The sequence below is a fragment of the Talpa europaea genome (assembly GCF_964194135.1).
Source record: "Talpa europaea genome assembly, chromosome: 12".
In the NCBI taxonomy this organism is placed as follows: Eukaryota; Metazoa; Chordata; class Mammalia; order Eulipotyphla; family Talpidae; genus Talpa; species Talpa europaea.
Window position 1 is genome coordinate 33,350,323 of NC_140079.1, and position 15,931 is coordinate 33,366,253.

General features: G+C 40.0%; 1 protein-coding gene across 1 annotated transcript in view; it reads left to right on the forward strand.

Annotated features, from left to right (window-relative positions):
- The window catches only part of SLC35F2 (solute carrier family 35 member F2), a gene marked incomplete at its 3' end in the record, with an annotated part of 53,576 nt that extends 41,266 nt beyond the window's left edge, over positions 1-12,310 (forward strand). Inside the window, exons 3-8 of the mRNA XM_084249945.1 lie at positions 191-318; positions 4,439-4,598; positions 5,648-5,804; positions 6,648-6,700; positions 7,947-8,101; positions 12,125-12,310. Coding sequence (XP_084106071.1) covers positions 191-318; positions 4,439-4,598; positions 5,648-5,804; positions 6,648-6,700; positions 7,947-8,101; positions 12,125-12,310 — 839 coding nt within the window. The remainder of the gene's footprint in view (positions 1-190; positions 319-4,438; positions 4,599-5,647; positions 5,805-6,647; positions 6,701-7,946; positions 8,102-12,124) is intronic.
- Positions 12,311-15,931: the final 3,621 nt, after the last annotated feature.

Sequence of the window (15,931 nt, forward strand, 5' to 3'; positions counted from 1 at the left end):
ACACCTTAGCTTGGGCTCATATTAGAAAAAAAACTGACTCTGCTGAGCTGAAGCAGGAATTTGGGTTTTAAGAAATGGATATCAGGAGGGATCACATCTAAAATACATGGAAAACCCACAGTTTGTTAATCTCTCAAATAACATGCCTGGTATCAAGTAATCTGTACTAACCCAGATTTTTTTCAACCAGGCAGTGATAACCTTTTATACATCTTGAAAAGAAAATGGTGGAAGTACATCCTGCTGGGAATAGCAGACGTGGAAGCTAATTACCTGATAGTCAGAGCATACCAGTACACGACTCTAACCAGTGTCCAGGTAGGAGGGAGTCCTTTGACCACTTTGGAGCTTATAGCTTCAAGAGCAGAATGTGAACTCCTATGTGCTAACCTTATTTTATTGAAAACCTGTTCACTTGAAGAAAACCTAAACACAGGTGGATGCTGTTTTCCAGTGGAACATATGTGCTAATGAGTAAGGTTTCCTGCAATTAGTGAAAATATATACAAGTTAATCAGTTCCCAAACTGCTAATGCTATAGCAGATTAGAGTAGTTTCTATCAAAATAAGCATAAATATTTAGTTGGCAATTGATGCAGTGATGTTGGCAACAGTTCTGCTTTATGTGTTGTTCAAAGCCTGGCATATATAGAATGGATGTAACTTTGTTTTTTTTTTTTTTTTTTTTTTTTAAGATTTATTTTTATTTATTTATTTATACAAGCACTGGGTACAGTCAGAAGCGCGGGAGGGTGAGATAATTCACCAGAGCCAGAGCAGGGAGCAGAGCAGGCAGAAGGACCAAAGCACACTGCTGAGGGGAGCAGCGGGCGGCAGGAGAGGTCTGCGCGCCATGTGGGACCCTCCTCCGGTGGCCGGGGAGCAGCCGGGAATTGAACCGGCGCCGCAGAGGCCGCGGGCAGCTTCGCAACCCGGCGCTCAACCGCTGTGCCACTGGGGAGGCCCCATGGATGTAACTTTGTGCTACAGAAAAGTTGGAGGTTTTACACACAGGCTATCAAGACAAAGGAGCGAATGGAAGGAACCTATTAGAAATTTTGGGTAGAGATGGTAGCTAAAGGTAAAATTTACATCCCTATTCCTTTATAAGGTTTATCCTTGCTGGGCTGAGAGAAAAATGTTCCTAAGTAGATGTACTTTTCAACTTTTGGTGGAGTGGAGGAAGACTGAATCAGTTATTTTAATGTTAGCAAGCTGTGGGCTGCATCTTAACACTGACAAATCATCCCTAACAACAAAATGGAGGTGAAAGTGAGATAGATACCAGGGCCAGGTTTAGACTTCACAGTTTAAAGAATTTATAACTTTTGATGCATCACTTTTCTCACTATAAAATAGCGACTTTCTTATTTGATCTCTAGATTTTGGGAACATAGAAAAACTATTAGACTTATTTCACATGGAAAGATAAAGGTTGATGAAAACTTAACATTTTTTTTCCCAGTATGAATATATATTAATTGTTATTATAAGCAGAATAAATTTTATTAAATTCTTTCCTTTCTGTAACATTGTGGTAAGCATTGTTCTCAGCCAGCCTCTTGGTTTTTGACTGGCATGGTCATGACCGGTTGTGATATGAAATGCCTATTAAGACTGACATTATAGGACGTGCAAAAAATCCCCAGAATTTCCTAAACATTAATGTCAGGACTAATTTAGAGGATGAAGTTCATCACAAATAAGATTGAGTGTACATTTAGCAATGGGTAATGAGGGTATAAGTATGTAGAAAGTCCCATTTTTGTAGTCACATTTACCCTTACAATCTAATGCACAATTTAACTATAATTTCCAGAAACTCTGGTCTCTAATGAGCATCAGAAGTTTTGAATTGGTGCAAGGTCTATCACAGACCCATCACTTATAGTTGGGTTTTGGTGACTGAAGTTCATGTCTTATACCATTGCAAGTAACTTTTTAAAAATCCTGGCCTCATCAAAAAAACCTAAGCATTAATTTGTCAAAAGTTAAGGTAGTTAAGGTCCTAGTGTAGAGTATGCAGACAGTCCCTGACTTACAATGATTCTTCATCTTCAGGTTTTTCTACATCATGATGTTGTGAAAGAAATAAATGTGCAATAGAAATTGCACTTTGAAGTTTGAATTAGGTCATTCTATTTTTCACTTTCAGTACATAGTCAATAAATTACATGAGCTGTCTACCACTTCATTAGAAAACAGGCTTGATGTTAGATGATTTCACCCATCTATAGGCTGATGGAAGTTTTCTGAGCACATTTAAGCTAGGCTAGACTCAGCTATGATGTTCGGTAGTTTAGGTGAATTAAATTCATTTCTGACTTAGTATATTTTCAATTTACAATGAGTTTACAGGGATGTATGTCAAGGAAGATCTGTACATAAGAAGAGCTTCAGCAATGAATGCTACCCCAAGGCCCAGGTGTCTGCATGTCTCCTCACTGTAGTGCCACATTTTCCTATTCCCTGCCTTAGTGTCTTATGTTGCCCCATTTTTTCCAGAATGCAATTCTTTTTGAAGCCCTTGCTTCCTTCTCTAAGACCTCATCCAGTTTTACTTTCTCCTCTGTACTCTTTTGTATTTCCATAAAGTTGTTTTATACCCATGTCTCCCCTGCCTCTCATCCGTTAGCCCAGGGTCTTATTTTGTACCTGGGCTTACTGTGACTATACAATAATTTCAAAAGACTGAATAGGAAGAGTCTTGGAACTGAAAGCATTAAACGGAAGACTTCTGTCACTAAGAATACATTTTAAAGGGAAGATTTGATGTAGATAAGTGATTGAATGTAATAGCTATTAGCTGAGAAGCTGTGGAATATTAAAGTAGGAAGGGACCCCTGAGATCATTTAGTCTGATTTCATTTTGTATTTTGACCCAGAGGGTGCCTGGCTGGAGATAACACACCTGGCAAATAGCAAGTCTGGGACTGAGGCTCAGGAGTTCTTACCCTGATGTAGGCATCCCTCCTATAGGGCCACTCATTTGCCCAACAAAATTGGCTAAAAAATAGGGCAAATTTAAGATTGATTTTTAAGGCACAGTTTGAAGAAGTAGGGAGTCATCTGTGATGATTTAAAAAATTTTTTTAAATTGAGGTAACATTGGTTTACAACATCGTGTATGATTTAGAGGTATAGGATCACCCCCTTCTTGTGTTGTTCCCTGATATTTTTTTTTTTTTTTGCTTTTCAAATTAAAGAATGTAGTTTAGACTATGTTAAGTCATTATGGCTGGATTCTGCTGGTGTCTTCCGGGACAGGCTATTATCATTTGCATCGTTTTATGGTTGTTTAGGCAGGCTCGATAAAGCACTTAGGAGATTAGAGTTCTGCCGCTGGAATAAATATCAAGGCAAGGTGCCCATCCTGCACATGGCCCAGGCTGGACCCGAGTGATGACACTGCAGAGAAAGGCAGTCAGTAAACAAGTGTGCACAGGATCAAGCAGGCTGCTGGAAATTTAGGGTCCTCTTCCAAGGCTAAATCGGTATAGATAACATTAGAGACAAAGCTGAAAAACAGGGTAAGCAATAAAACAGCATGAAACCACTGTTTTACTTGCATAAGGATCTTACTCACATAAGGAAAATATTTTATCCTTAGATGTACTTTACAAAATTTGGGAGTTTATGAATTGAATGTAGAAAATCTTTATCTTCCCATATTTTTAAAAACAATTTTGCTGTAATTTTGGCATTCTTAATTCCCTCACGTTTCACACTGGCAAGACCAGGGATGTAGCAGGGTCAGAAAATATAGGGATGTATTTTTTGGACCCAATAGGTAACGGGGTGGAGGATCATATGATGGTGAGCAAGAGTAATTGCTGTGGGCAAGTATCTATCATTCTAGGTGAGGCTGGATGCTTTGTCAGGGAGAGGCTGACAGTACAGAGAGGCTCCCTCTGTACTCTGTTGTACCAAGTTTTCTGGCTGTGTGATTATATGATGTTTTTGTAGCTTTCTGTACGCTCCTGAGGGTCAGTTTGAATCTGTCTCATTCTGTATATTCCCAACTCCTACTGTGTGTCTCCCACATATGAGATGCTTATTAAGTATTTATTGACTGAGAATGGATGCATGCAGGAAGGAAGGTTTGTACTGGACTGACGGATAAACACAGGTGGGAGTATAGAGGTAAATTGCACAGATTCTAGAGGCAGACTCCCTGGCTTCAGCAACTGTATCTGTGATTTTGGGCAACTCATTTTGCCTTTCAGTACCTTGGTTTTCCTCATGTGTAAAATCAGGGTTGCAGTTCCAATCTCATGGAGTTGTTGTTCAGGATTTAATGAGTTAATCTATACAAAGCATGTAGTATAGGGCTGGCAATAGTAAATACTCAATAAATGCAGACACCATTACTGCTCAGCTACCACATCATTTTAGCCATGAGAAATGTATTCAGCTGTTTATTTCTCCTTCTATGCAGCTTCTGGACTGCTTTGGGATTCCTGTACTGATGGCTCTCTCGTGGTTTATTCTTTATGCAAGATACAGAGTGATCCACTTCATCGCTGTGGCCGTCTGTCTGTTGGGTGTAGGGACAATGGTTGGTGCAGATATATTAGCAGGGAGGGAAGACAATTCAGGTAAGAATGTGTTACTAGTTCCTGATTCAGTTAAAGAAAAAAGAAACCATGTCCTGGTTTATCATCTTTTACATTTTATTTCTAGATTTTCTTGCTCCTGATATATTGTAACTACTTCCACAAAGCTGTCTTTATGGTCTTAACTACCCATACAGTTCTAACCTTTTTTTGTGATACCAGTTTTATTTTGTCTCATGAGAGAAGTTTCTTTCTTTTTTTTTAGATTTATTTATTTATGCATACAAGGCCAGAGGTGTGTGTGGGGGCTCTCACTAGAGACAGAGTGGGGAGCAGAACAGGCACATCTTCTGAAGTACATTGCTGAGGGGAGCAGCGGGCGAGACAGGAGAGGTCTGCTGCGCCATGTGGGTTGCTCCCTGGCCAGGGATTGAACTCATGCTGCAGTGGCTGTGGATAGCTTCATAGTGCTGTGTCTCAACCCTTTGTGCCACCAGGGAGGCCCTCATGAGAGAAGTTTCTTTATATTTGCATTATTTTTCTCTTGGCCCATTTAGATTAGTTACTGGAAAAGCTACTGTAGATTCTTGGTTTTTTTTTTTTTTTTTTTTAATCAAAAAGAAGACTGTGTCTTCTGGGTACCAGATGAAAACACTGTGATGTTCTCTGGGTCAAAGTTCAGACAATGGAGAGAACAAATCTAAAGAAGTTCGTTGAATTCACCCAATCCACAAGTGAGTCCAAAGTCTCCTTTAAGAGAACAAATAACCCGTTTATCTAGCTTCCTTCTCTGTAGATTTCCACTAATTCCCTTAAATAGAATCCATTCATTTCTCATGGCATAGAGTTGTTTTCATAGGCTTTATTTTATAGGATATACCACCATCTTCCACTGTTAGTCTTCTGAGGGCTCAAAATATGAGGCATCACAGCCAGAAAGTGAGAGACGAAGTGTTTGTAAACTTCTAGAAACCAGAACTTCTACTTCTGTAAATCTTATTTCAATGACCATGGGCCAGATAAGCTCTTGGAAACAGCTAGGGAAGCCCCCTATTGACAATATGTTCATCTTCCTACCTGTCTTCCTGCAGGGAGTGATGTGCTGATTGGGGATGTCCTGGTCCTTCTTGGGGCTTCTCTCTATGCAGTTTCTAATGTGTGCGAAGAATATATTGTGAAGAAGCTGAGCAGACAAGAGTTTTTAGGAATGGTGGGCTTGTTTGGAACAATTATCAGCGGCATACAGTTGTAAGATTCTAAAACTTTCCTTAAAAATCAAAGAAGCATGAGGTGACTGCTTTCCAACTACTAATAGTCATGACTTACTTGGCCTAAATTCACATTTTAAATCAGTGACCTTTCTCGATATCTATTAGAGGACTGTTGCAACATCATGAATGATGCCTTAGCATCTTAGATGAGAATTCCTGCTTATGATGTGGTGGTACAGGCATAACTAGTAAGGACTTTCTTTTTCAATTATTTCCAGAAAATATTATCTTCCAAATCAGAGGGAAAAAATAATGTCATGCATCCCTCCTATCGCTGACTGCTATTGAATGGCACTTCTAAGGGAGTCAAACATATGTTTATAGAATCCTTTGGTTTATAATAAAGATAAACCATTTTTGTCATTTTTATTTTTTTATTTTATTTTTAAAAAAGATTTTCTTTTCTTTTTTTTAAAAAGATTTATTTATTTACTTACACAAGCACTGGGTACAGTCAGAAGTGCGGGAGGGTGAGAGAATTCACCAGAGCTAGAACGGGGAACAGCACAGGCAGACTGACAAAATACACTGCTGAGGGGAGCAGCAGGTGCGGCAGGAGAGGTCTGTGCAACATGTGGGACCCTTGCAGGTGGCCAGGAATCGAACTGGCACTGCAGAGGCTGCGGGCAGCTTCGCAGCCCAGCACTCAACCACTCTGCCACCAGGGGAGGCCCCATTTTTGTCATTTTTAATAAAGATAGATATTTTTATATTCTAAGAACATTTCAGATCACAACACAATTTTTTACCTTTGCTGAAGTATAGCAACTAAAATGCTATAGTTTGTGAATCACTCTGTGACTTCTTGTTTTAATCTTAGATTGATTGTGGAATATAAGGATATTGCCAACATTCACTGGGACTGGAAAATTGGTAAGTATGTAAACTATAATTCTTTTCAGTGAGTATCCTTTCCCTGACAAATACACATGTCAAAAAAAGTACTTCTTTGTAGTAATATGTAGGCATTTTTATAAAATTACAGATAATTACACAGAGAGCTACAGTGATTTTCATTTAACTTTTTTTTCTGAGAATTTATAAATGAATCTCCATGGAAGTTAATTCTTAATTTGTTCTTCAGAAATAGCCTTTCTTTACTAGGAATTCTGAACAAGACTGACCTTTGGTCACAGTAACATACAATTAGTTCTGTATTTCAAGTCCTTGAACTTCTTGTGAAGATTGTCTACTTGATGAAATTTGTGAAGCATTAACCTGAGCAAGTTGAGGGCATGTAATCATCCACCACCATCCATTGCTCTTCTTACTGAGATTCCTAAGCAGCTGAACAAATAAACAATATAGTAGGAGAAAACAGTGGTGGGAGAGTTAGAAAAGATTGGAAGGAAATTATGTAGTACATAAAATGTCATGAAATTCTTTCACCATGCTTGGATGATTTAATACAATGAAAACTTAGATGGTCAGAGAGCACGTGTTTGTGTTGGAGTATGGGGGTGAGACTGGAGAAGTGGATACAAAGCAGAGATACTGCTAAAAAGTTGGCACCCACAAGACCAGCTTTTTCCTAAGAGGTTATATTGTGCTATTTGGGAGCATAGAAAGCACTGGACTGAGTGATTTGAACAAAAGATAATGGACTGTAACCGAGATTAAAATGCATATATTGTAAAAAAACAAAAAATGTAAAATATATTATGTAAAATATATTAAAGTAATAATTAAAAAAATGATAATGTACCTAACAGTTGCCTTGGATGCCCTAAAAATACTTTACTCTGAATCCAATTATACGTATTTTGTCTACTTAACCAGATAAAGCAAACAAAAGATAATCAGTGATTTTTCTTAATGGTGATTTTGCTTTTATTATCCTTTTATCATAAGCATTACTCTTTCGTGGGCAGGTGGATGAGGAGTGATAAGAGCTGTTAACTCAGTCACACTAGAAACAGTATTTTATGGCCTTGATCCTTGATCATCTAACATCCTGTTGGATTTCTGAAGTACTTTGTATATCTCCTGTGCAATGCTGACTGTTAACAAAGGGCTTTGAGTTTAGTATGTTAAAGGGTCAAGCAATTTTGTGTGACAGCCTTAAGTACCTTTGCCTTCTCATTTCTTCCTATAATAGATACTCCTTTTTTTCCCATAGCCCTGCTGTTTGTGGCATTTGCCCTCTGTATGTTTTGCCTGTACACCTTCATGCCACTCGTGATTAAAGTCACTAGTGCCACTTCTGTTAACCTGGGCATTCTGACAGCTGACCTCTACAGCCTTTTTTTTGGACTCTTTCTGTTTGGCTACAAGGTAAGATCATGTTCTTATAGTGTAAAAGAAGTAGCAGGTTTCTTCAGGATTTTAGATTCAAAAATAAAACGACCTCATCTTCCTGGCAAGAATCTCATTGGATGGTCCTCACTTTTATTACTACTTTCCAATTAAAAAACTGGTTCACGAAAGAATTGTCCTCAGGTTTCTCTAAAGGGTGAAGTGCAGTGGGTGTTTCCTTTGGTGTGGTCCATCAGTGTATGCCAATACTAATGTATGTTGCCAGGTGATGAGCAAGAACTCCCTGCTCCCTCAAGTAGCTTTTCTGTTCACAGACAGAAAGTGTGGGGTGCCAGATGGAAGGGAAGGTGACGTGTGTGTTATACCTGCTGTGATTGGAATAGTTCCTTCTCTGACAGCAATTTTATATCTGGAAGGGACAGTAAAGGTAATTCAATCAAGTGCTTTTTCAGATTTATTCTGTCTCTGTATTATCACAGCAGTCACAAGTATAACTTACATCCATCAGTAGCAGCTCTTGTTACATGTAAGAATTCTCTAGGAGACAAGGAAAGCAAGAGAACGAATATGTAATTTGAAAAAAATAGCATCTCCAGAGAGTCTGATGCACTCTCCCTTGAGAATTACAGATTGAACGATTGCATTTGAGAGGTGGGGAAATGAAAGAGGTTATACTTAGTTATGTGACTATCTTTAGCAGCTTGTTGGTGATAAAGTCAAGGCTGAATCTTACTTAATGGTCTTGTAATTCAGTCTCTTTCCACTGCACCTGTTTCCCTATTTGATTATTAATTTGAATATCTTATGTATCAGATTATCTTATGTATCTTGGTTATTAGAGATAATCAAACAAGTGGATTTTTTTTTTTTGTATTTTATAGCTAATTTGAAAATTTGCATGATAACAGTTCTCATACTTTGGGATATCAGGACTCTTTTAAATGCTTAAAAATTAGTATGCCAGGGCCTCCCCGGTGGCGCAGCGGTTGAGCGCTGGGTTGCGAAGCTGCCCGCAGCCTCTGCAGCGCCGGTTCGATTCCCGGCTGCTCCCCGGCCACCAGAGGAGGGTCCCACATGGTGCGCAGACCTCTCCTGCCGCCCGCTGCTCCCCTCAGCAGTGTACTTCGTCAGTCTGCCTGCTCTGCTCCCCGCTCTGGCTCTGGTGAATTCTCTCACCCTCCCGCGCTTCTGACTGTACCCAGTGCATGTATAAACGAAACAAACGAACAAACAAATAAATTAATAAAACATGCCTCTATAAAAGAAAAAAAAATTAAAAAAAAAATTAGTATGCCAGTCATTTCTAATTTATCATATTAGAAATTAAAACAGAAATTTAAAAAATATTAACTATGAAAAACTGTTTTCTGAAATAAAAAATATTTAGTGAAAGGATGATAATGATTTCCATTTTTGAAAATCTCTAATGCACAACTGAATGGAAAATGATTGGATTCTCCTATTTGGTTCTTCATTCTGCTTTGTGATACCACAGTGTCATACAGCTCCTGGACTATTAAATTTGTGAGAGAGTGAAAATAGAAAAGGCAAATAGTGTAGTAGTAGTAGTATTACTGTAAGAAGTATTACTTACAGTGTTATTATTTTGGCCTTTATACCCTTGGAAAGGGCTTTAGAAGCCCTCATGTGTCAGACCACATTGCTGCCTTAGAAATTGTATTTCCTTACTCTACCTTCAGCAAATGCTTGCTATCTTTCCTTGTGGACCCACTTGCTCTCTTTCCCTGTGGTCATTTGGACAAATAGGATGTTGGCTGTTGCTTGGTAATTTTAGTTTTAGTCAGAGATATTAATTATATATTTTGTCCTTGTAAAATTTTGTGTCCAGGCAGAAATCTTTGGTACTGATTTACACTGTTCCCAGGAACTGGCCACTAACTCACAACACCTAGTTCAGTGGGTTCTCCAAAATTTCTGCTTAAGAAGCATAAACCTTTTTGCCTTGCAAGGTTATAAGTGACAAGAACAAGCTGTTAGCTTTGCAAACCTACTGGTTAGGTATTCCTGGACTAAGACTGAAAAGAGCATTTATAACCTTTTAGGTAGCATCATTAAAAAGTAACAGATATCAAAGTGAATCAGAGAAGTGTTTCTGACAGGCTTAGTTAAATTTTTTTCTTCATTAAGAACCATTGCCAAGTCCTACAGTGGCCCTGGAAAAGTCAATTCAGTGGTACTGTGGTCGCGATTCACGCTGTCACCACAAGGGATGATGGTGTTTTTAGTTGCCATTCAAGAACAGTTGGCATGTACTCACACCCAGAGAAAGCCTGAGAGCTCAGTGGTGTAGCATATGGTAAATTCACCTATAATTTTAACCACAGTTACTGCTTTATCTTTACTAGTTTAACTTTTACTTTTCTCTCATAAGTAAACTAAAGCCCAAGGAGGAAATGTGGTTAAATAAATAAAACTCTGAAGTGAAAGTACACTTGTCACTACCTATTACAACTCCTTTAATGTAAATATTTGCTCCTTAACTGCCCATAATTTTAATATGAAAGAAATGTATGTAATATTTTTTGCCACGTAACTTTAAGCTATTGTTCTCAAAACTGGAACGTGCTCACTATAAATCCCTTCTCAATTCTTTTGCTTCACGTTTCTTTCTGACCATATCTAGAAGTTGTCTTTTTTTTTTTTTTTAAAGATTTATTTATTTATTTATACAAGCACTGGGTACAGTCAGAAGCGCGGGAGGGTGAGAGAATTCACCAGAGCCAGAGCGGGGAGCAGAGCAGGCAGAAGGGCTGAAGTACACTGCTGAGGGGAGCAGCGGGTGGCAGGAGAGGTCTGCGCGCCATGTGGGACCCTCCTCCCGTGGCCGGGGAGCAGCCAGGGATCGAACCGGGGCTGCAGAAGCTGCGGGCAGCTTCACAACCCAGCGCTCAACTGCTGTGCCACCGGGGAGGCCCTAGAAGTTCAGTCTTAACTCATATCAGACTTTACTGTTGTTGGTCAAAGACCATTTCAAGACTTAAAGCTCAAAGACCAGATCTCCTGATATTCTGAATAAATTAGAGAGGTGGAAAATCTTCAGCACATACAGAAGATACCTAGGCATTTTAGAAATAGTTTTTAAAGACAATCATAAGCCCAATATACCCCTACTTTTTTATTGTATCTAAAGTAACTCTGGCTCTGATTTTTTTGAAACAGTTAAAGAGGATTAAAAATTCCTACACTCTGCCTCCTCTGCAATTGGTCTTGAGTGAGCACAAGAAATTCCCTGTATAGATCCAGATACAATAGGGAGTATTTTAAAAAATAAAAAATGTGAACTCCTCTAACTTAGGAGAATTACTTCACTTGCTCCTATTCTCTCCCTTCTAGAAAGGACTCTGCATTTAATCACTTGTCTGCTGAAGAACAGAAATTCCTTCAGAGGGCTCCTTACCCGTGCTTGTCCTAATGAACATCGAAACCAGTGACCTCTTTGCACTTTCTGGGATGAAAAATCTTACTCTTTTCAGCTCTAAATATCTAATCTTCTCAGTCTACCATAAATTTTACCAAGTAACACTTGCCTAGAGATAAGATCATCTATTACATTTTAGCAAAGTGAATTTGTCTGCAACAGAAGGGCATGAGGGCCTGGGGACATACGCCTTCCCTTTCTTCTTAGGCCCCACGCATGTCCCTCTGCTTCACATCCATCCAGTGGCCTGGACCTCTCTGGTCTTACTTGGGCTTGCTCAAGGGCACCTTGCTGAGCTTTTGTCCTCTCCACTAAGTGGGACTAAGTGCAAAGAGGGGTGAGCTGATCATCACAGAGAAAGGCAGAGTTGCCATTTCCTGAGGAGCCAGTGACCCAGTTGGTTGATGTGCCAGAGCCCGCGCATTGCCAGTATATGGGAGGGTTTTGGGTGGAGGGTTTTGGGCATTGATATATCCCCTTAAGGCAGTTTTCAAAAAAAAAAAAAGACTACGAGAAGGTGACCCTGCAGGCATGATAGGTGAATGACCGCTGAGCAGATGCGTATGTGTGGGATCATAACTCATAGCTGTTCTCTCTCCCAGTTTTCAGGGCTCTACATCCTGTCCTTCACGGTCATCATGCTGGGGTTTATTCTGTACTGCTCCACCCCCACACGCACGGCAGAGCCGGCTGAGAGCAGCGTGCCAGCCGTCACCAGCATTGGGATCGACAACCTGGGACTAAAGCTGGAGGAGACCCTCCCGGACCCCCACTCTGCTGTTTTTTAGCTGGAAAAGAAGGTGCATGTGCGTGTGCTGAGGCCGCCTGGGAAACTGGGATGAAACAGAGCCTGCTGACTTCGGGAAGGGGGCTCTTGGAAATGATCAGACTTGGAGGGAAGGATCTATGGCTTTTGGACTGGATCCAGTGGTTAGATTTTACAAAGGAACACAAACTAACGTATCGAAGTAGAAATGCCAAATGGACTAGAAGCCGAGACCAGGATTGTGTGTGAGGACCAATACCTGTCAGTGTCAGGAAGACCAGGTGTGGGCTCCACTGGGGGTCCCAGGGCTCTGTGGGGAAGCAAGGCCTGAGATAGGCCGTCCAGGCTGGCAGGGTGGCCCCGAGGAGGGGCTGTCCAGGGTGGTCTGGGGGCAGGTTTCCTCAGTTGGAGACTTCTGGGTTTTGCCCTGCTGAGATGGTCATTGTCCTCACGGCCTTTGGGCTGCACTTGAGAAATCCTGAGCTGCCATAGAGAGATGAAACTTGAGTGCAGTAAATGGAACCCTTTCCCAACGGTTAAAGGAAGATACACTACTTCTTACCAGATATTTGCAATGTGCCATGAGATTTTTATGATATGTCTTCAGTGCATTGTGTTAATATATAGCATCATTATATCATGACCAACATGCCACTTTCCAAAAACTCTATATATAAACTTTTTTTTTTTTTTTTTTGGTGAAAAGAAACAGAGTAAGTGTTCGTATTAGAAAAAGATGTTAATTTCATGGAAATACATTTACTGTGTTTTCTTTGATTAACCAGTTTCCCCTATGGATTTTATATTAATTTAATATATTCAAGATTTCTTCATATCCAACTTTTCAGAATCGTGTCTTCTTTGAGGTGAGCAAACCTATCTACTTGAGGCTATGCTTGTGGATGGAGGGCAGTTCAGAGGGAGCTCACAGATCATTTGCAGGGGTAAACATTTTAAATTCTGAAATGCCATAAGGTTTTTTTTTTAAACTTTTTTTTTTTTTAAGATTTATTTATTTATTTAAGAACCGGAGTACAGGCCAGATTCGCGGGAGGGTGAGAGGATTCACCAGACACAGAGCAGGGAACAGAACAGGCAGTCTGACAAAATACACTGCTGAGGGGAGCAGCGGGCGAGACAGGAAAGGTTACTGCTGCACCATAAGGGATTCTCGCTGGCCGGCTGGGATCAAACCCGTGCTGCAAAGGATGCAGACAGCTTCACAGCGTAGCACTCAACTGCCTGTGCCACCAGGGGAGGCCCTTAAACTTTTTTGAGTGATAAAAGCTTTCGTTCTCTGCTACTACTTAAAAGGATGTTTGGTTTTCACTCAGCACCATTATTAAGGACAGTCAGTGAATGGAAAGAGGTTCAAATGTTGGGCCTTTGGGGGAAGATTGGGTTTGATTAGCACATTTATTATTTCTGAAAATATCTTGCTTAAGAATAAGCCTGTATATGCAGGGAGATAGTGAAGAAGACACTCTGGAGTGACAACATCCCACATGTCTGGCAAGGCAGAGCTCAAATATTACCTTTCTGTGAAGCCTTTCTCAGGCCATCTAGAGGAGTTTCCCCTTCTTAGGGGGCCCTCAGGGCCCTGTTCATGTCCTCCCTGGAGCACTTGCTGTTTATTGCCCCGCCTCATGACAGACTGAGCTTCTTCTAGGCTAACAGCAGCCGGTTTCTAGCCCTTTCCTTCTGTTACTTCTTGGGTGTTTATTAAATAGAATTTGTTTTGAATCTAGAATTTGTTCAGAATCTAGAAGGGGAGACTGACCTAAAGTAAGACCTTTTCTGCAGATTCCTGTGGGTGTTAAGCCACCGTACCTTGCTCTATTTTTCTACCCAGATCCCTCATCTGAGTGTTCCCCTGTTGGCATCCCTTTGGAGAAGGGCAAAGAACCTCCAATTGGGGAATCACAAGATAAAGACTAAGAACTCACCGTTCCAAAGAAGCCATGCAGTGATTCAATAACAGTACTTCAAGGCTGTGCATACTGGTTTAATAGGTGTGCAGACTGGGATTTTAACCAGCTTGAATAAATACCCTTGATGTAGAATAAGTGTCTTCAAACATTTGATTTACACACAAGATTTTTAAACACAACATATTCTTAAGTTGAGAACCTCCTGTAAATCCTTTTTCAGTTTATCACAACAATATTTATTTTTTAATGTTTTCTGGTAGCTATTCATGTCTTAAAAAATTCCCACAGAATAGTATCACAGAGTTGCTGGGTTGTAGTAAACTGTGCACCTGGACTATGGTGACTTTTTAAAGGGCTTTTTTATTGGTGCCATTTTCACTATTTGCATTTGCATTTTTGTGGTCAGATAGTTGCCATTTCCCATCAGAGTAGCACAGAGAAACGCTATGTATTATCAGCGGCCTTTCCAGTAGGTGGCGCTTTAATAATTAGAACAACCTTAAAGACTTGTGACATAAACACTTTCATTTTACAGACCTCCATAACGTCCTGTTAATCAAAGTATTTAGTTTTTTAAAAGGTTGTTATGAAGACTGTTTCTGCAGCAGGGTTTGCCTTTTATTAACAGTAGAAGAATCAAGGCCTCAAGAAAATCTGAAACATCTATACAGAACTCACAGTGTTTGGTGGCTAACGTGAAAATGGAGTCCATAATTCCTTTCAGGTTAACCAGCAACATAAAGTCCTCACTTTTAGAAACAGTGAATCCTGAGGTGGCTATAGTTCCTGTGGAACTGCTGGGCCAGTGAATGTGAATGCATTTCTACTAGAGGTGCTGGAAAGATTTTTGTGTAAAGCTAGCTTGCTAGTTCAGTTTTCTCTGCACCTCTGGCACCTGGCCTGTCTACATTTGTCTTTTATGTATGCCCCGTCACGATTCTCTTCTCTATCATTATTATGGTGATGTGCCATTTTCAACCACATTTAATTACTTAGTATCTAGACATCCTCAGCCCTCAAAATATATCAATAAATCAGGGAAATTCAGCAGATAGCCACTTAGCTGATTAAAAGGCAAGAGATTTATGAGGAAATTAGGTAATGCTGAACATGCAGTTCTCCAATAGTCTCATGAAGGGTGTCGGGGGAAGTCTGGCAATAGACAGATAGTATATCAAGAGAGCAAAGCCTCTTCAAAACGACAACATTTTACCTGTAGGATTTAATGTCTCCAAATTTCTTCTCCCAATGCTTTTACCACGTACTTCATTCCTTGCTTTAAACTTTGCCCTCTCTTAGCAACCTTAATTTAAAATGCAGATTTTGGGGGAGAAGGAAATTTAGATTGAGAGGGGATGAAAATAAATACCAGTAAAAAAAGCTTGTAGGCTGTTTGAGCATTGATTTCCTGCAACTAACCATGGTAAGTGTTTAGATGGTGCCAGCAGCTCATTATGCAATCAGTTATTACAACCCTGTCCAGTGGGGAAGCCAGAGTCTTACACAGGGGTGATGCAGAGGACTTGACATGGATTGCCTGGAGTTTCTATGTAAAGTCCCACTTTCCCTGACCTCTGATTTTTTTGCCTCATTACCTATGTTTTTCTACTTTGCCAAGTATTTCATATTCTTTCAGGTTCCTATTCTGACATTGGCCTTATGATTCCATGTGGGACCTTATCTACCTTGGTCTTCATGTGAAGTCTGCTTAT